Genomic DNA, 18,672 nt, shown 5'->3' on the forward strand with positions numbered 1-18,672 from the left:
CCATCTCGCAAGCAGCTGTGTCCATAACTTAACGGGTCCATTTCAAGAACTTCTCGATAGCTCCATACTGCTCCGACGGTCCCCGTGGCGTAAGCTGTTTTGGGTAATATGCTAAGGAGCGGGGTATCGGGAGGTGCGGAACAAGCGCAACTCTCTGTTCTCCATATCGAGTATAAGATTGTGACGGCCCTGGCTGATTCCACTTTTCTCCTTCTTTTATCTCCTCTCTCCAATAGCCAAGAGACAAGACAGGAAACTTCAGCGTGGTCTCGTTTAGGCGCAATGGAGGTTACCAAGCAAGAGCGTGACGCTCAGTTCAAGGCCCTGATCGACATTCTGCATAGCGTGCCTCACGACATCTTCAATGGCTTTGACATCACTCGGGCTCATTTTGAGTCTGCGGGTGTTGAGATTGGGGTAGACATCTTGGTTCCCAAGAGAAAACGTACGACAGCCAGACCTGTTATTGTGAGAATACACGGCGGGTTTCTTGTAAGTGCTATTAACACGATATCGACCACTCAGACTTACAAAGCCATTCAGATTACAGGATCAAGTCTTTTCCCAGCTTGGTTCTCCAAATGGATTCTAGACTTTGCAGATGAGCACGATGCCATCATACTCAGTCCAAACTATCGCCTTCTTCCAGAAGTCAAAGGGAGGGACATCATACGGGATATGGCCAACTTCTGGGCCTGGGTACAATCAGGAGGTCCTGGACGACACCTTGCCTCAGTTGGACGGTCCAGTATCGCAATGAATTTGGTCCAAACTCTGCTTGTGGGTGAAAGCGCAGGTGCGTTCATTACCTTCAAATATTCAAAAGGCGTTGGCTAACCTTTGTATATTAGGCGGATATCTAGCTTTACAGTCTGTGTTGTCAGGGTTTACGAGCCCCAAGGCCATGATTGCTCTCTATCCCATGATAGACATGCAGTCAGCTCATTATACAGAACCCTATCAGAAACCGATTGTAGGAATTTCCAACTATCCTCGGGAAACTGCAGATAGCTTCATATCAGCTACTGCTGGGAATTCCGCCATCACGGAGGCAGACCCGCCCACAAGACTGGATTCTGCCATAGCCGTGGTCCAGAACTGTCGTTTCCTTGACATCTTGGGTCGGGAGCCAGAGCTGTTTGTCCTTGAACGCATAGAAGCGGGATTACTACATCAAAGAGAGCCTGGAAAGCCACTTCTTCCGCCATTGTTTCTGCTTCACGGTGAGAACGACACCGCGGTTCCAGTTGATGGCACAAGGAAGCTCGTCAACATACTGCAAAGGTCACACCCAGATACCAAGCTGCACATGGCCATTCGCCCAGGTGATCATGGTTTTGATTTCTCTGCCACCACACAGGATGTTTGGTTACGGGAAGGCTTGGACTTTGTCACAGGCCCATGGTTGAGTGATAAAAGTCGTATCTAGAATACAAAGTTCTTCCGCTACACTGCTAGACTGCTCTTTTTCATCTCGTATGAAAGTCCGTTGGGCTCAATATCTGCTGGACTCGAGGTGATCTTCCTCAATAACTTAGAATATATAAGAAAACAAGCTTCCAAATCCGACATCTTTCTTTCCCCTCATATGAGTTACTTTATTAATCTTAGTTAAATAAGTTTTATTCTGATAAATGACGTGCTATGATAGCAAGACAACTACTCTAGCAAGACGTTGAGCGCCCAATTAATATTGCACTATAAGTTTTAGCAATATCTTTCAAGGGGGAAATCTGTCACCTTAATGTGTCTCCCGAATTTTACATAAAAACGTGTATTAAACTCAAAGGACTATTCTACACCCCTTTAACCGACGAGAACCCATTTTACTCTACCAGCCCGCTGATCAGTTCAACCATCGCCGTCTAATACCCATTCTATCGATACCTCTACTCCCCCTTGTGCACAACGTCGATGATCTTTCCAACAACGGAGGGATCCGACAGGGTAGTTACATCTCCAAGCTGATCCTGCTCGCCCATGACAACCTTGCGCAGAACACGACGCATGATCTTTCCAGATCGAGTCTTGGGGAGATCAGTAACCACAAAGATGTTCTTAGGGGCCGCGAAAGGACCAATGTTCTTTCGAACTTGCAGCCTGAGTTCAAGATGAATGGCTTCCTCATTGGCCCTGAAGGCCTCCTTGAGGCAGACAAAAGCCACCACGGACTGACCAGTGAGCTCGTCGGCGATACCGACAACGGCAGACTCAGCGACCGCGGAGTGCTCGACCATGGCAGCTTCGATCTCAGCAGTGGATAATCGATGGCCGCTGACGTTGATGACATCGTCAACGCGGCCGCGAATCCAGTAAAAGCCATCCTGATCACGGCTAGCACCATCACCGGTGAACTAGGTATCGACATTAGCAAACGAACTAATAGTTGGGATCCAGTTGACTCACATAGTACCCCTTGTAAACGTCCAGATATGTCTCCTGGAATCTTTGGTGATCACCGTACACTGTTCGAGCCATGCTAGGCCAAGAAGACTTGAAAGCAAGCACACCCTCGACTCCATTTCCATGAATTTCCTCACCAGAAACGGGGTCGATCAAGACAGTATCGATACCAAAGAAGGGCAAACAAGCAGATCCGGGCTTGGTAGGCGTCACACCAGCGAGGGGCGTAACAGCATGAGATCCAGTCTCAGTTTGCCAGTACGTCTAATATGGTCAGCAAGGTTTTCCAGCATGATGGCTGATCAAACAGTCATGGGAAATGGGTGCTAAACTCACATCAACAACGTGACATTCACCCTTGCCAATGGTATCGAAATACCACTTCCAAATCTCAGGAGCGATAGGCTCTCCGACTGAACCAAGGACGCGGAGGCTGCTGGTGTCGTGGTCAACAGGATCCGATCCAGCTCTCTTCAGAAGTCGAAGAGCAGTGGGCGCAACGTAGAAGTGCGTAATCTTGTGGTTGGCGATAATGTCCCAGTAGCGGTTGATGGAAGGGTATGTGGGTGTGCCCTCGAAAACGACGGTGGACACGCCCAGGAGCAGAGGGGCATAAACAACATAGGTGTGGCCAGTAATCCATCCGACATCGCCAGCACAGAAATAGCGGTCATCTCCGTGAATGTCGAACACATACTTGCCAGTGGCCGCAGCTCCTACGAGATAGCCGCCGGTAGTATGCAAGATACCCTTTGGCTTGCCCGTGGATCCAGACGTATACAGAAGGAAAAGGGGATCCTCTGCGTCCATGGAAACGGGAGGGATATAACTAGGCCACTTCTTGACCTCTTCATGCCACCAGTGGTCTCGGTCGGAAACCCAGCCAACCTCGGCACCAGTCCGCTTGAAGACCAAAGTCTGGACACCCTCAAGGGGGCTTAGGGCCTCATCGACAATCTTCTTGATGCCGATAGTCTTGCCGCCTCGCTGACTTTCGTCGGCTGTGATGACGACCTTGCTCTTGGCGTCGGTGATGCGATCTCGAAGAGATCCGGCAGAAAAGCCAGCGAAGACGACGGAGTGAACTGCGCCAATGCGAGCACAGGCAAGAATGGCAACCAAGGCCTCAGGAACCATAGGCATGTAGATAGCGACGGTATCGCCCTTTCGCACACCCAGATCCTTAAGAACCCAAGAAACCTTGCTCACCTGCTTCAGCAGCTCTCCATAAGTCACCGAGTGGCCGCCATGTCCATCATCAGTTTCGTGAATTATAGCAACCTTATTGGGGTCCTTGAGGGCGTGTCGATCCACGCAGTTGAAGGATGCGTTCAGCTTGCCTCCAAGGAACCAGCCAACGTTGCCCTCGGACAAGGATCCATGCTGGACGGTGTGAAAGTCAGTCTCCCAGGAGAGAAGATCTCGAGCCTGTTGTCCCCAAAAGGTATCAGGATCCTGGATGGAGAGCTGGTGCATCTGACGATACTCATCGAGGCCTTGGACAAGTCAGCTAGGCTCATAAAATCAAATGCTGGCTCATGACTCACCAGCAATGTGAGGCCTGCCAGGGTGTCCTGCACCCAAAATGGTCAGCGCTGACTCGGCAACAGAGAAATTTCATCACGAACTGGCAAGCATCTTATCAGGAAGATCTATATCACGTCAGCATAAAAATAGGGGTCAAGGGCAGTGAGGAACATACACCATTCCTCGGCCTCACTACCGCCAACAGGCGCCGTCTGAGTTTCCAATACCTCACCCATGATGTAGCAGTGCAGTTACTTCAAGAAGCTGAGTGGTGAAAAACGGGGACAGAAACGTCCGAGGTGCAGTTTTGAGCTCGGATGGTTATACCGTCTTTTCAAAAAGCATGTGTTGACGGTGGACGTGGCTGAAAACGGAAAAGGGGGAGGCGGTCAGATTATGTCATACTAAGCCCACTTCTCATCCAATCATGATGCGACACAGCCACCACCTCGTTAGGGTAAGGCGCCTCTCGGCAGATAATGGCTTGTCACGGCCTGGCCATGGATGGCAGTCGAAGCATGGCTTGTCGCATCTTTGCATGTGCTAGGAGACTGAGGCTGACATGGTGGCCAATCAGAGAATTTCTTGATGACGGTAGTTCCATATTGAGACATTGCTTCTCGTGTTACCCAAAGTGGCAGTATCGTCAACTCGAAACCAGCCCAGGCCCTGACTCACTGGCTGCCTCCTCAATCTGACCTGATCTGACCTAATAATAATCCTCCCCTATTCTCGCCCTGGCAACTGAGTTGTCCTGTAAGATTGCAAAGCCAAGCCATGTGGTCATCGTGGCGCGTCTTGTTCTCGCTTGTGATTGGCCGCTGAAGATACTACCAAGTCAGGAAGTTTGCGCAACATTTCCTTCATTCCTCAGCACAAGCCACAGCTCCAGCCACAGATACCCTAGACACACCTCGAATCTCCCAACTTGCACATCAACAGATCGATCACAAGAGTCGTATCTTTAATGATTAAGGTCCAAATCGGATCCTTCCTTGACCGTCTTCCAGTACTTCTCGGCACTTCGCTCTCTCAGGGCGCGTCCCCATTTCATGACGGGGAAAATGGTCAAGTTGTGCGCAAGCCCTGCGAAAGCCCCAAGAATGAAGGCGTTTTGGTAACCGAGATTGACAACCCAAGGGGTCACGCTGGTACTTCGGTCAGTGACATCATAATGCTTTGGCTTGATAAATCCTTTCGCTTACGCATATCCAATACCAAATGCCATCGTGTTTCGGATGATAATGGCCGTGGCCAAAGCCTCACTTGCAAGGTCGCGATAGCAATCGATGCAGTATGCGATCGAGATTTGGGATCCAGCCGTCGTGGTAAATGAGATGACTCCCATGGCAAAGACGATGCCGAACCAGTGCACTTCAAAGTGTGCTCCGACACCGAATAAGATGCAGCCAAACGGAATGAGTACAAGCGAAGGGAGGAAGAGCCAGAGCCGATGCTCGGCCTCCATGTATCCATTGTTGCGGCGGGCCATCTTCACAATGAAGCGATCTCCGAAGATGCCGGTATACACACATCTAACTGGACATTAGATTTCTGTCGTGTGATCACAAAGACGGACCGATCAACTTACGCGAGAGTGGTGCCAACCAAGGGGGCGATAAAGGTCAGTCCAACTGTGGAAGTTGACATGTTGTACGGCTCATTGGACAAGACCATGGATTCTGTTGCGTTCAAAACCGACAGCCAGATGATGTTGCTACCATAGATGAAACCGGCGTAGGAAATGATGGGGAACAAGAGGAGAAGGATGGGGCGAATGATTAGCTTGACAAGTTGATTCTTACCACGCAGGTTCTCTCGCTCGATAGGCTTCAGCCTGGCCAGTCGGGGCTTCTTCTGGTACTGCTCGTCAACACCATGGCGAGGGCCTTCGACTTGCGAGAGTGTAGTGGTGGTGTGGACCGGCTCTTGATTGCTATCCTTCTTGTCATCTGTGTCATCCTTACTATCGAGCTCCGGCTGGACACGGTTGGCGCTTGGTAGGGGTTGGCCTTCGATGTGATGAGTGGCCATGTACTTGGCGCGGTCGAATTTTGTCTCCTCCATGAAGAAGAAGATGATGAGGAATAAGATGGCGCAAAAGATGGCACACCAATACTGTCAGGGTGTATTAGATATTCAACATCGCGTCCTGTTTGCTCAGAGATCACTTACAAAAACCCACTTGTAGCCTTGGCCGTCATTGATAAATCCCATTATCAAAGGCGCAACTCCATTGCTCCATCCAAGCGCGAGGGCGTAGAGTGCGATGAACTTGCCTCTTTCATGCGTAAAGAACTACCACAACTTTTTAAGAACCATGATCAGATCTTGGGGATGTTGAAAGTCATTCATACCACATCCGAAACTGTGATCTCAGCGAGAGACTCAATGGGTGCACCAAATATCCCCTGCAAGATCTTGGTTGCGACCCACTCTCCGTTGGAGCGGACGTAGGGCTGCCAGACCATTACAGCCTATCACGATCAGAGGAGAAGATCCAATGGGGAGAGGAAAATTACCAACGTGCCGGCTGTGCTCAAAAGGTACACTGGCTTTTTTCCATACTGGATAGCTAGGGCCTGCCAGATAATGCATCCCCATCCGTAGAACAAGAACTATGAGATAAATCAGATAACAGCTTACGCAAGTATCCACTCAAAGAGGACTGTGATAGAGTAACAAGATAAGAAACTGGGTCTGAATGGGGTCCCGTACCATGTAACCGGTTCCAGAGTTGAGGTCATTGTAAGTGAGACCCGTCGCTTTTGACAGGGGGCCCAGCGTGGAATACAAGGCCGAAGAGCTAATGCCGATCAGAAAGACATAGCTAATTGCAGAGTTAGTCACTTTGAAAGTCACAAATGAGCCCAACGTACGCCGCCATGCAGAAAGCAGAGAGATATTTGCGCCGGGGGGACCAGTTGAGAGGATCGTCAGGGTGGGCCGATGGCGCTGGCACAAGGACAATATCCCTTTCCGCTCCACGCGCGTGCTGCGAATTCATGTTCCCCTGTGAGTCCACAAGGTGGACCGTTCCGGGGATTGCCTCTATCTGGTCCTGCATGTCTGCAGGAGACTGACTCTGAGGGGACATTGTAAAAACTGAAATAAGGTGACCGAGGGCAAGGAGACGATGGTGTTTTGGGCACGTATGCGTTGGGATCTCAGCGTCATGCAGATGGATGGGGTCTTCTTTATACCTCTTTCGAGGAGTTGAGAGACGGATCAATACTTCCTGGCCTCTTCCTTTGATTCAAGTGAGGGCACTTGGCAACGTGTGATTATCAAAGCCTCGGAGCTATTCCCCGCGCCCGAAAAGCCTCCCTTGACGTCAAGCTTCTCATCTCTTGATTAAAAACTGGTGACCGAGCGCCATGTTAGTGGGGATGGACACAGGCTAGTGGACTCGACCCCCTGGCGGAGCACCGGAACCCCAGGTTATATGATGAACCAGGTTAGCCTCCCCAGTCTCTGGGCACCAGTGCGGGGACGGAGACGGGTTTAGCATGGGTCTAAGAGGCGTCCAATTCGGTTGAAATCCGTCTGTTGCAGCTAGGCCATGTCTGATAAGTTGGATAAGCCAGCCATTGGGCGATCATCATTGCCCGACCATCTCCTCACGCCAATGGTAGGCAAAGTCTTGGCAAAAGGAATTGTAATCTCTACAGAAAGGGAAGTTAATGGTTTTACTTCCTACTTGAGTCAATGAGCCCGGAAACCAACATCCCCTCGACATACGCATTCCCTCTCGCCAAGCCAGACTACTGACTTCTCCTCGATCCTTATCTCCTCCTCAACCCCTCAGTCAGACTGTAGCCGACGTGATTACTCCTTGGGGAAATAAGCCGGCCTTGCACTAGCAGTTTGTTTCGGGTTTCCTCTTTCGAACGGCCTTATCCTTTCACTATAAGGAGGCAGGGGCAGACTCTTGTAGCCATGGTGCAACCTAGAACGAACGACCCAAGCACAACAGCACCCTTGTTCTCCCCTACAGTCTCTGCTGATAATAAGCTTTGGCCCTATCTTTGCCTAACTCTCTGAAATAAACTCCCAAAATGGTTGCTGCACAATACCCTGTCCGTCCAGCCCTTCGTCACGACGAGGAGGAAATTACCGGGTATGTCGACCCTTGGGTTGTGTCTCCTGGCGATGTTGCCAACGTCAAGGTAAATCACGCTTAGCACATTTCCATCCACGGAACCACATCCTGATTATGCAAGCAGATATCTTCAACAAGCCCGAAGCTCAAGTATCGGCTGGTTCGTCTCCTGCAAGGCCTTGACGTGCCCCATGCTCCTACACCCGCCAAAGAAGTCGTGGAGCATGGCCCCAAGGGAGAGCTCAAGGGCCGTTTCCAGGCATCCCACCCAGGATCTTATGGCCTAGTCGAAGCCTGGACAAGAGAGCCACTTCTGAACAAGTCTGAGGCTGTCCAGATCGAGTTCTACGCTCAGCCCTGGATGCTGCGCGCTCCTCATCCTCAAGCCATTCTTTCCAACCTTGACACCACGAAAAAGGCTGGCATCTGCGTACTTCTAGACAAAGAAGACAACCTAGTCGTCTGGATTGGTACAGGAAAGGCTGTTGAGACCAAGAAGATCGCATCTGCTGCTCGACGTGAGCGGTGGTTCCACGTCCGTCTCACCATCCGGGGCAAAGACCTTCAGCTGGAGTTGTCCCATCTCAAAGCCGGAAGTGAGATTGCCCCGGGCCCAACTACTGTCCACACAACACTGGCGGATGCTGCTCTACTAGACTCTGGAAGCCCCCTTTACTTTGCCGCAACTTTGGCTGCCAACCCCCTATCACCGTCCGAGTTCCCAGTACACTTCTTCAATGGAAGAATCGACTCTCCCACCTTCAGAGCCTTGGGAAAGAAGTCATGGGATATCGCCAAGTATGATTTCTCCGTGGGCATTGACACTGATGAGATCTTCGACGTCTCTGGTTCTGGACTCAGCGGCATCCTCGTCAACGCTCCCACACGCGCCATCCGTGGCCACGATTACGACCACAAACTCATCGGCATTGGTTGGAAGGAGGCAAAGTATGGATTTGGTGCGATTCACTTCCATGAAGATGACCTCGATGATGCTGCTTGGGACACCGATTTCCAGTTCACGGTCCCATCTGATCTTCGCTCGGGCGCCTATGCAATTGAAGTAGAAGACACCGAGTCAGACTTGAAAGATGCCATCGTCTTCTTCGTCCGCCCCAAGGAGGTCCGCCCGCAAGCCAAGATTGCCTTCATCTTCTCTACCTTTACCTACCTCGCGTATGCAAATGAACACATGTACGACGAGAGCAAGCCCACCCGCATCTCCTTCCCCGAGGGTATCCAACTCGTAGCGTCAGAAAACTATCACAAGATGGTCAGACGCCATGATCTTGGTCTCTCCATCTATGACGTACACAGTGACGGTTCAGGTGTTGTGTATAGTACGACGAAGCGACCCATCCTCAATGTGCGCCCTGACTATATCCACTGGGGCTTCCAGCGACCCAGGGAGTTCTCTGCTGATCTTTTGATGGTTGGATTCTTGGAGAAGCACTTTGGAGATGGATATGATATCCTCACGGATCATGACCTCCACCTTCGAGGTCGTGCTGCACTGGCTCAGTACGACGTAGTCATTTCCGGCTCTCACCCAGAGTACCCTTCCTTTGAAGCCCTTGACGCTTACGAGGGTCACGCCCAGAATGGTGGTTCGCTTATCTATGCAGGCGGAAACGGTTTCTACGTAAGTCTTCACATGGAGATAGACCAGTCTGGTGCAAATTTTAACTGACATGATTTCTTTGTAGTGGAAATCCGTGACCGATCCGAAGCGACCTCACCGAATGGAAGTCCGCCGGGCTGATGTCGGAGCCCGAACACATCAGAACCCTGCCGGCGAGCGTCACCATGCTCTCAACGGAGAGCTCGGAGGTCTCTGGCGATCTCTTGGCCGTCCTCCCAACGAACTCTGGGGTATTGGAAGTTGCGCTTCCGGCAAGGGTCCCGGGCGACCTTTCATCCCCACAGAAGAGGCTCTGAACAACCCCTCTCTTGCCTGGCTCTGGAAGGGACTCAACGAAGAGTCCAAGAAGCTTCTCGGTACCAAGGGACTGGCTGGAGGTGCTAGCGGTGACGAGCTTGACCGCCTGGACGTCGCCATCGGAAGTCCCGAGAACGCAATTCTTCTTGCCAGAAGTGAGCGTCACGACGACCACTTCATGCTCTTCAACGAAGAGCTAATTTTCCCCATGATTGGAACTCTGGGATCTACCTCTCCTCTTGTACGGAGCGACATGGTGTACTACGAGACTAACGGAGGCGGTTCTGTCTTTAGCGTGGGAAGCATCAACTGGAACAACTCGTTGGCTTGGGATGGATACCAGAATGATGTTGCACAGATCACTGAGAATGTGATTCGGGAGTTTTTGTCCCGTGGGAAGAAGAACGACTAAGACCACCAAGGTCACTTGTAGGGGCTAGATAGACATACGAAAAACTGAACCCTTGTTGCTATCATACTTGTTTCCCCGCGATCCAGCTTGCAGGACCGCCCAGAGCGCTACCGATAGATTCCAGCTTGCCTTATCTGAGTAACCATAGTGAATCACCTGAAAAGTTTGAGTTGCCGTCGGCCAAGGGAGGACAGCCATCACCCAGCGAACAAATGGCACCGAGTCAACCCGGTTCAAGCCTCGCTCAGGGCTGAATGATCAGCGGTAAAATTCCGCACGAAAGGGGGCATGCGGTCTCAAACAGAGGAGCCAGAGCCTGATTGCCAAGACCGCCTCGGCCGCTCGATATTCAGGCCAAGGTTTTGAAGACGTCCGGAGCCTGATTGCCAAGACAAGGCGCTTCTTTGAGTCAGTTATGTGACATTTGCAAAGAAAATGACAGATTATCTCAGCCGCCTGCAGCTTGTCTGGACGGTCACACAGAATTGGGTTCTCACAAATCATGTTTGTGCTCAGACACACAGCTACCTCAGGTTCCAGCGTATGATTCGTTCTTTATTCAATAACGATTCCAATCACCCCAGTTCTGAAAAGAGGCTGTAGACGTGGCTTGAGCACTGATGTTCCGTCGACCTAAGTCTGAACGCGGCATCTCCCTTGTGGTGTTTGCCTCGCTTGCAGGCTGCGACTCCCAGTCTAGATCCCTAAGGTCCCTCGCCTGCCTAGTGTCTCCTGGCCTCACTCCTCCCTCGGTAAGTTCCGCCGTGTTCCCTCGCAGGTAGGCTTGTCCGTTGCTCCATTGGGTTTGTGTTGAGCGATATGAGGGGGCTGGAGTAGGCTGACTGGGAATATTCGAGGGGTATGCAGGGCTCCCTTGATACTGAGACTGCGGCCCAGAAAATGAGAACGGCGAGGGCGACCTGTACTGTGCCGGTGTCGCGCCTGTAGAAAGTTGTTCCTGCACAAACTGGGGCGGCACAGCACTGAAGCCTGGTGGTTGCGTATAGGAAGTAGGCGGAAAAGGGTCGTACATCGTACTCGCGCTCCCTCTGCTTGCCTGGATATCGGCGAGGCTGATATGCTTTGCGAAAGAAGTTGCAACGAAATTGGGGCTTTGATAAGAAGGGGGCTTGGGTGGTAGAGAGGGCGGAGTTGATTGTGAATTGTGAGGATCGACAGCAGAGTCAACTGGGGAGGCCTGAGGTGCTGACATCGAATGTCTCGTAGCTGATGGGCATCACACATGTTAGCCCGGGCATAGAGGGATAGACGATTGAAGAGGACACACCTAGCTTTCTTCCCATGAGACTGCCCAAGAGGTTGACGTTGTCGATAGCAACTCGCTTTCGCTGAGCCAAGTTGGCGCCTGCGTGTACCACTTGATCTTGCACCGGAGTCGGGATATGAAGGGCAATTTGCCGGAGAAAGGTGATCTCAGTCAGTACTGCTTGATGATGGCCGTTAATTACTGGGACCTGGCTGTTGAATTGCTTCGAATCGAACAAAACCCATCGTCCTCGCTTTCCGAATGGCAGCTTGCCCCTGTTTGCCTCTGGCCTGCACTTTTCGACGATCCTTCCTACCTCAAGGAGACCTTTGTGGGCATCCTCGATGATCAAGTTGATACGCTCAAATTCGATCGGTTTCCGTTCCAAGATGTCCAGATGCTCATCGCGCAAACTGATCAAGTGCTGGAGGTCTCGATCACAGGTGCGGACCAACTCAAGGCTGCGACGAACCTCATCGTTGGCCTGGCCAGTTTCGATGGCGAGAGTGATGATATGGTATGTAATAGTACCGAGAACTCCGGCGGGGACGAGCTCTGCCATCCTGATGATAGTGTACTGGTCTGCGGTACGAGAGGTGAGTAAGATGGGTGATATCAAGGGCGGCGGTAGATCCTCTGTCGCTTCTCGGGAACAGACAAAAGGAAGTCGTAACACTGATGAGTCTGAGGCCCGTAACCACTAGGAATGCTACGTTTGTCAGGCCAAAACCGCAGCAACGGGGTGTTCATTCTGTCCGATCGTTCCCACCACCACATTTGCATCTGACATGTACCAAGCCTGCCAAGCTTAGTTACTTTGGATTGAACCGCCTGAGGCTGAATCACTTTGGGTCTAGACTGGTGGCTTTTGTCCCGTTCATGTGGCCTGGCTCAAGTTAAGGCTGACGAGGTGTATACCCAAGTACCAAGGCCCTGGTGATCTGTATTATTGAAAGACTCAGAGTACATAACTAATTACCACCCTGTAAGCCACTTTGAGCAAGGGAAAGACCGAAAACGAGAAGAGAAAAGGAAAAAGTCTCAAGAAAGCAGACGAGGCTCGGCAATTCTCTGTGGTGAGCCGAGCCGACGTCCATCCCGACCACTCAGCTTCTCCAAACCCACGCACACAACAGCGCCTCCTTTTCCAGACTCATCCTTGTAAATGAACCTCCAGTCACTAGTGTGTGAGAACAAGACATAACCGAGCTTGGCTGCGTCAATAATCATCACATGAAGGTGGTCGAGCTGTTTGCGCCGGGTCTCTTGATCAGGCGCAACGAAAAAGTGGAGGACGGAATCCAAGGCTTTAGCCACGTTCTTAGCCTGGTCTTGGACATCAGGCTCTGGTAGCTCGAGCGGTGTCCTTTCGTGGGGGGCGGGATGTAGGAACAATGCTGATAGGGTGCGCCATCGAGTCCAGGCAAACGACATGACTAGGAAGCTGCATTAGTGGCTTGATTCAGAGACATTGGGTTTTATGCTTACCGTCAAAGTTATCTCGGTACTCCTCGACTGGGCGAATGGAATTGAGAAAGCCAACTGCCGGGTTCGGAAGCAATGTGAGGGGTCCCGGAGAGTTCCAGTCGATGCTGCTGAACAGGACATGCGAGATGACATGCTGGAGAGCTCCGCGGCGGGTGTTTGGTTGGAGGCACAGGCCAGCCACAGTCTCAGCGTCGAACCCCGAAGAGGATTTGCTGATCCCCAAAGCGTTGAGAGCGTGAGCCAATTTCACCGCCTTGACGTCCACTGGATCAGAGTGGTAGAGGGCCCCAGCATGTTGCTCAATGATGACTTCCAGGCGCCTCAAGTCGTCAACAATGTTTTTGTCGGGTGCCGGCTGTAAGATGACATGCTCTAGCTCGATCTTCCTCGCCAAGGGCCCCAGGGCGACCGAGCCATCATCTCTTGGTTGGTTCAACATTTTCGCCTTCTCGTCGCTTCCATGTCTTCTTCTGCGATGCCTGGAGCGGCTCTTGGTGCGGCGAATTAGCCATCCAATGATGATTCCAAGTATCAAGCCGGCAGCCAAGCAGCCAACAGCTACTCCAGCAACCACACCGTCCCCATGCTTTTTGTTGGATGGCGAGCCAGAATTCTCTGCGGGAGCGGCGGAACCCGAGTTGCTCACCGGGACCGGGTTGGTAAGCGTGGGTGTTTCTGCTTCACTTGAGATTGAGGCAGGGCCACTCTCTGTAGAGGTTATAGTGACTGGGGTACTACTACTCGTAGTGGTATAAGTGGTAACAACTTCGGTTGTTTGTCTTCTGAAATAATGGTGGAAAGTCATTGTCGGCACCGTTGAGGTCCAATATGGTCTGAAAATGTAAGAAAGGGGTAAACTTTTGGGGTGATGGGCACATAAGAGGGAACAGTGATGGAAAGGCTGTCAGTGAGCGGGAGGAAGAATTAACAATTTAAATTCATTCGCATATCTTTGGGAAGCGCCCTCGGGACCCTCTCACCATGATACAGCAGCAAGGGAGGCGCTCGACCGTGCCTCAAAAGCAACGACAGCCGTCGTTATCCCCCTGTCGCCTTGGCTCCGTTGAGGCTGGCTGTACCAGCTTGCCACCTGACTCAAAATGTTCTGGCCCCTTGGCAAGGCTGTTTTAACGCAAGCGAGGTGATAAGAGGAATGGTTCGGCTTGATGTAGCTGCACCCTTAATCAGAGTTTCTCTTTAAGAATTTGGCGTGTGTCAGACAGTTATTCGTTTGCTTTCCCAGAGTCGCAGCCGATGAGCCGCGTTCTTCTTTCCTTCATCCAGGCATTCTACAAGCTGTTCCCAGATCCGACTTTTTTCGTCCTTTTAAATACAGATTTTCTAAACAGTATCAGTAAATCCTTTGTCTACGGTCCTCCTCTCACTGTCCACTACTCAGTCGACTTGTCCGCCCAGGATGACTGAGAAACCCGATGTCACGGTAGCCATTGATCTCGGTACCACTTTCACAGGTACTAAACCACTCCACTAAGAATATTTATGCCAGTTCTAGATGTCTGACTAGTTATTAGGTGTTGGCTTTTTGTTATCGAATGGAACAATACACACTTTCAACAGCTGGCCTGGAAACAACAACACTGGCGAGACCAAAGTTCCCAGCCGCCTTATCTACAACCATGACAACACTGTATCTTCTTGGGGCTTCTTCTGTAGTGTTTATGACGAACCTTTGCCGCCTGGCAAGAGGGAGCATCGCCTCTTCAAGATGTTCCTTGATCAAGACACCTGCGAGGAGGCGAGGAAAGCAGGCTTGGCGACAGTCGCAACCACTGCAGAAGCCGTAAGGTGCGCTACAGACTACCTCCGGGAGATTTACCGCCACACCAAGAGCACTTACGAGGAGATGACAGGAACAAGCTGGGCCAACTCATCTGTCACCTTTCTTTTCAGCGTCCCCACGACATGGAGAGGCATGGATGTGAGCAACACGTTCAAAGCCACCATCAGATCCGCTGGGTTCGGCACCGAAGGACCACGCCACTTGGCGCAGATCGACCTTACTGAGGCCGAGGCCGCCGCAGTCGACACTCTCAAGAGCGGTGTGGTCAACTTCTGCGCTGGAGACATATTCCTCACCATCGATGCTGGCGGCGGCACAACAGATTTTTCCTTGGTTCGAGTTACCAAGGTTGACAACGGAATCCCTCAGATGTCGCAGATTGCCGAAGTCAGTGGAATCGGGATCGGCTCGACTCTCATAGACACCGCTTTCGGGAACCTCGTCGATCAGCGTCTGGCTGAAAACCCTGACGTACCATTCAATATCGCAGACGGCCTTGCAGAGAAAATGATGAGGAGCGCCAAATTCAGAGCTGTCAAGCACCTTTTCGGCGATCCTTCGTCCATTGCCCAATGTCACAAAATCGAAATGCCCGGGGTCTCAAGTGACTTCAGGCATGACAGGCTCCGGGCTGAAGGAGGGTGCATGATTTTCGATAAGTGAGCTACCACCAGAATACCCAGGTCCAGGACGCCATGTCTAACTTTAGACAGCAACGAGATACAAAGCCTTTTTGATCCTCATGTCGAACACATCATGACAAAGATACGAGAGCAGCTGAACTGGATGGTGCAGAATGGGCGCAGTGAGCAAGTGGTATGACTATGGCCAGCACAAGTATGAACTCATGCTAATATGCACTCAAGACGTACATGGTCTTGTCTGGAGGGCTAGGCAGCTCTAAATACGTACAGCGGCGCATCAGGGAGTACTTTTCCCAGTTCACTCACCCAAATGCTCGTCAAGTCAGAGTCATTGCCAGCAAGGACCCCCAAACTACCGTTGTGAAGGGGCTTCTCCAAGACTACAAGCAGAAGATGGAGACTGGAAACATGCCAGTTCTCGCCACGTACATCGCGAGAGCGAGCTACGGTGTTGTGGTCCGAGAACCCTATAGCCCTGATCGTCACATCGGCGAACAACTGGAACAGGATCAGTTTGATGCGAATCAAACATGGGCTGTCAACCAGATAGAATGGGTCATCCGCAAGGTATGTATCAAAAGTTACCACCCGATCACTCTTTTGCACATTTATTGATCCATCTGCCAGGGAGATACGATCGATCCAACTGCTCCGCTGACGAAGCAGTTTATAAGGCGTTTAAGCCCTGGCCAAACCGCGGCGTCATTCAACACCCAGATTGTCACTTCCAGAAACGAAATCAAATTCCTCCCTCAAAGTCTGCTAAAAGGCAGGCTCTCCCCCTTCCTCAGAAGAAAGAATTGCCTGGTTGACGAGTATCAATAGGTGGCGTGAAAAAGCTCTGTCGTGTTGAGAGCAACCTCACTGGCCTCAAGCCGGACGAGCTTGTTCTGATGAAGAAGCGTGGAGGCTGCTTCCGCCCAGGCTACAAGTACTACAAGTGCGTCTTCGATGTTCGTGTCATCGTGGCCCCGGCCGACCTGCGGTTTGAGCTGTGGTTTAACGGCGTGAAATTCTCTCGAGGTCATGAACCTATCAAAGTTGAGTGGAATTCAAGTTGAGGGCTGTTCAGCGGGCATGCAATCGAGTGGTTATCAGGACAGACGATTGGCGTTCGCAGGTATCACAGCTAGACGCATCTAATAGACATAATCACCTCCTTTCCTTAGTCGAACACAATTCTTTTGCAGAATATTTGTGACTCATCTAGCAACCAAAACCATTATACAAGTATTGACCTGAGCAAAGTTGACCATAAGCACGGATAGATATTAACAGGCACGTCATCTTTGAACTCACTGAGCGATTTCCCCTCCCGTGAGTCATATCCCTTCATGAGCGATAACGCGACCTCCCGACGCTCGTGTTATGCATATCTTTGCTGCCTTGATTGATATCTCATTTCGGGAAAGGATCTCCACCACCCGATGGTTGCACCACCGATATCATGCGTCATATGCAACTGCCGGTGTCAATCGCGCCCTTGGAAACTCAACTTTTCCGAATCACACAATCGAATTAATTGGTAATCAGAACTGATGCAGGTTTTGTATTTGTCACCCGACGTTGCATAGATAAGGCCATTGATCCCATAGCAAGTCTATCAAGCTCATCTCATCAATCTTTCACCATTCCCGATTGGCCCAATTTGTATGATCTCATATACCTCCTCACGTTGTCAAAATGGCCACCGAAATCAAGCCCTTCAAAATCGAAGTCCCAGATTCGGCTCTTGAATCCCTCAAAAATAAACTACAGAACGCAACATTTGCCAAAGAGTCTGAATTCTCTGATGACTGGCAGTCCGGTACCCCTCTGAGCGAAGTGAAGCGACTTGCTGCCTATTGGAGAGATGGGTTCAACTGGCGCGCTCAGGAAGCTGAGCTGAATAAGTTGCCTCACTTCACTTCAAAAGTCTCAGTGGACAGCTTCGACGACCTACAAATCCATTTCTTGCATCAGAAAGGGAACAAGCCGGATAGCATCCCGCTTCTATTTTCCCACGGCTGTGAGTTCTAGAAACGCATATAAATGGCCACATCACTGACCTGTCACCGTTCAGGGCCTGGAAGCTTCCTCGAAGTGCTCAAGATTCTTCCTCTGCTCACAGACCCTGAAGATGGGCCTTCATTCCATGTCGTGGCACCTTCCTTGCCCAACTTTGGCTTTTCGGACGGGGTATCGAAACGAGGGTTTGGAATCCCTCAGTACGCTGAAGCATTTCACAAGCTCATGTTGAATCTGGGTTACGACAAATATGGTTTGTTGCATTCTTCTTAGGGATTACGACGCGAGCTAACGTTAAGATAGTCACCCAAGGCGGAGACTGGGGATACGCCGTCACTCGCTTGATCGGTGTCCAATACCCAAAAAGCTGTGTGGCCTCTCACGTCAACTTTGTTCGCGCCTTCGGACCGCCCACTTTCCTTAAGACACCATGGCAATATATTAAACACGCTCTCCTTCCATACGCGGACCATGAAAAGGCAGGACGCGCTCGAACGGAGTGGTTCTTCGAAGAAGGTTTCGGATACAACCTGGAACAGAGAACAAAGCCAAATACAATCGGCTTTGCTCTGGCAGACTCACCTGTTGCCCTGTTGGCATGGATCTACGAGAAGCTTCACGACTGGACAGACAGCTACCCTTGGACCGATGATGAAATCCTGACCTGGGTTTCCATTTACCAATTCTCTACGGCAGGACCAGCGGCAAGTGCTCAGATCTATTATGAAAGCAAGCACTCGAGCCCTGAGCAGACGGCAAAGGCAGATGCGTATGTGCCAAACGTCCCTCTTGGACTCTCCTATTTCCCAAAGGACCTTATTGTGCCTCCGCAGACATGGGGACGGACTCTTGGGCCGATTGTGTATGAAAAGCTTCACTCAGACGGAGGCCACTTCGCCGCGCACGAAAGGCCCCAGGAACTCGCAGAAGATCTGAGAGAGATGTTTGGAAAGGGCGGAGGTGCTTTCAATGTCGTGAAACAGTTCCAGTCAAAACTATGAAGATGCTTTGGGACTTGAGCAATGCGAATGATTCTCTGGTGGTGCCAGTTGCAAGTTGAGATTATGGTACAGAGTGATATT

At 51.0% G+C, this 18,672-nt stretch overlaps 8 protein-coding genes across 8 annotated transcripts; 4 read left to right on the forward strand and 4 right to left on the reverse strand.

The window, feature by feature from the left end:
* Positions 1 to 282: 282 nt before the first annotated feature.
* On the forward strand, positions 283 to 1,429 carry NECHADRAFT_74010 (uncharacterized protein; the record flags this gene model as incomplete). The annotated part of the gene is made up of 3 exons (XM_003049485.1): positions 283 to 492; positions 526 to 796; positions 852 to 1,429. 3 exons carry the CDS (start codon positions 283 to 285, stop codon positions 1,427 to 1,429), a joined length of 1,059 nt encoding a protein of 352 aa, XP_003049531.1.
* A 460-nt stretch (positions 1,430 to 1,889) lies between these two features.
* Positions 1,890 to 4,166, reverse strand: NECHADRAFT_74011 (acetate--CoA ligase; the record flags this gene model as incomplete). The annotated part of the gene is made up of 6 exons (XM_003049691.1): positions 1,890 to 2,354; positions 2,407 to 2,667; positions 2,740 to 3,899; positions 3,951 to 3,977; positions 4,032 to 4,055; positions 4,106 to 4,166. 6 exons carry the CDS (start codon positions 4,164 to 4,166, stop codon positions 1,890 to 1,892), a joined length of 1,998 nt encoding a protein of 665 aa, XP_003049737.1.
* Positions 4,167 to 4,894: 728 nt separating this feature from the next.
* Positions 4,895 to 6,997, reverse strand: NECHADRAFT_30383 (uncharacterized protein; the record flags this gene model as incomplete). Its single annotated transcript, XM_003049692.1, has 9 exons — positions 4,895 to 5,078; positions 5,136 to 5,465; positions 5,522 to 5,796; positions 5,854 to 6,048; positions 6,106 to 6,228; positions 6,288 to 6,407; positions 6,453 to 6,548; positions 6,649 to 6,760; positions 6,810 to 6,997. The coding sequence occupies 9 exons, from the start codon at positions 6,995 to 6,997 to the stop codon at positions 4,895 to 4,897; spliced, it is 1,623 nt and encodes a 540-aa protein (XP_003049738.1).
* A 991-nt stretch (positions 6,998 to 7,988) lies between these two features.
* Positions 7,989 to 10,383, forward strand: NECHADRAFT_74013 (uncharacterized protein; the record flags this gene model as incomplete). The annotated part of the gene is made up of 3 exons (XM_003049486.1): positions 7,989 to 8,099; positions 8,157 to 9,674; positions 9,739 to 10,383. 3 exons carry the CDS (start codon positions 7,989 to 7,991, stop codon positions 10,381 to 10,383), a joined length of 2,274 nt encoding a protein of 757 aa, XP_003049532.1.
* Positions 10,384 to 10,942: 559 nt separating this feature from the next.
* On the reverse strand, positions 10,943 to 12,212 carry NECHADRAFT_74014 (uncharacterized protein; the record flags this gene model as incomplete). Its single annotated transcript, XM_003049693.1, has 2 exons — positions 10,943 to 11,610; positions 11,672 to 12,212. 2 exons carry the CDS (start codon positions 12,210 to 12,212, stop codon positions 10,943 to 10,945), a joined length of 1,209 nt encoding a protein of 402 aa, XP_003049739.1.
* Positions 12,213 to 12,691: 479 nt separating this feature from the next.
* Positions 12,692 to 13,943, reverse strand: NECHADRAFT_29747 (uncharacterized protein; the record flags this gene model as incomplete). Its single annotated transcript, XM_003049694.1, has 2 exons — positions 12,692 to 13,086; positions 13,121 to 13,943. The coding sequence occupies 2 exons, from the start codon at positions 13,941 to 13,943 to the stop codon at positions 12,692 to 12,694; spliced, it is 1,218 nt and encodes a 405-aa protein (XP_003049740.1).
* Positions 13,944 to 14,555: 612 nt separating this feature from the next.
* On the forward strand, positions 14,556 to 16,644 carry NECHADRAFT_29984 (uncharacterized protein; the record flags this gene model as incomplete). The annotated part of the gene is made up of 6 exons (XM_003049487.1): positions 14,556 to 14,610; positions 14,671 to 15,598; positions 15,653 to 15,755; positions 15,881 to 16,150; positions 16,211 to 16,340; positions 16,400 to 16,644. 6 exons carry the CDS (start codon positions 14,556 to 14,558, stop codon positions 16,642 to 16,644), a joined length of 1,731 nt encoding a protein of 576 aa, XP_003049533.1.
* A 622-nt stretch (positions 16,645 to 17,266) lies between these two features.
* On the forward strand, positions 17,267 to 18,591 carry NECHADRAFT_30008 (uncharacterized protein; the record flags this gene model as incomplete). The annotated part of the gene is made up of 3 exons (XM_003049488.1): positions 17,267 to 17,591; positions 17,646 to 17,843; positions 17,894 to 18,591. 3 exons carry the CDS (start codon positions 17,267 to 17,269, stop codon positions 18,589 to 18,591), a joined length of 1,221 nt encoding a protein of 406 aa, XP_003049534.1.
* Positions 18,592 to 18,672: the final 81 nt, after the last annotated feature.

The sequence above is a fragment of the Fusarium vanettenii genome, assembly GCF_000151355.1.
Source record: "Fusarium vanettenii 77-13-4 chromosome 1 genomic scaffold NECHAsca_8_chr1_1_0, whole genome shotgun sequence".
NCBI classification, from domain to species: Eukaryota; Fungi; Ascomycota; class Sordariomycetes; order Hypocreales; family Nectriaceae; genus Fusarium; species Fusarium vanettenii.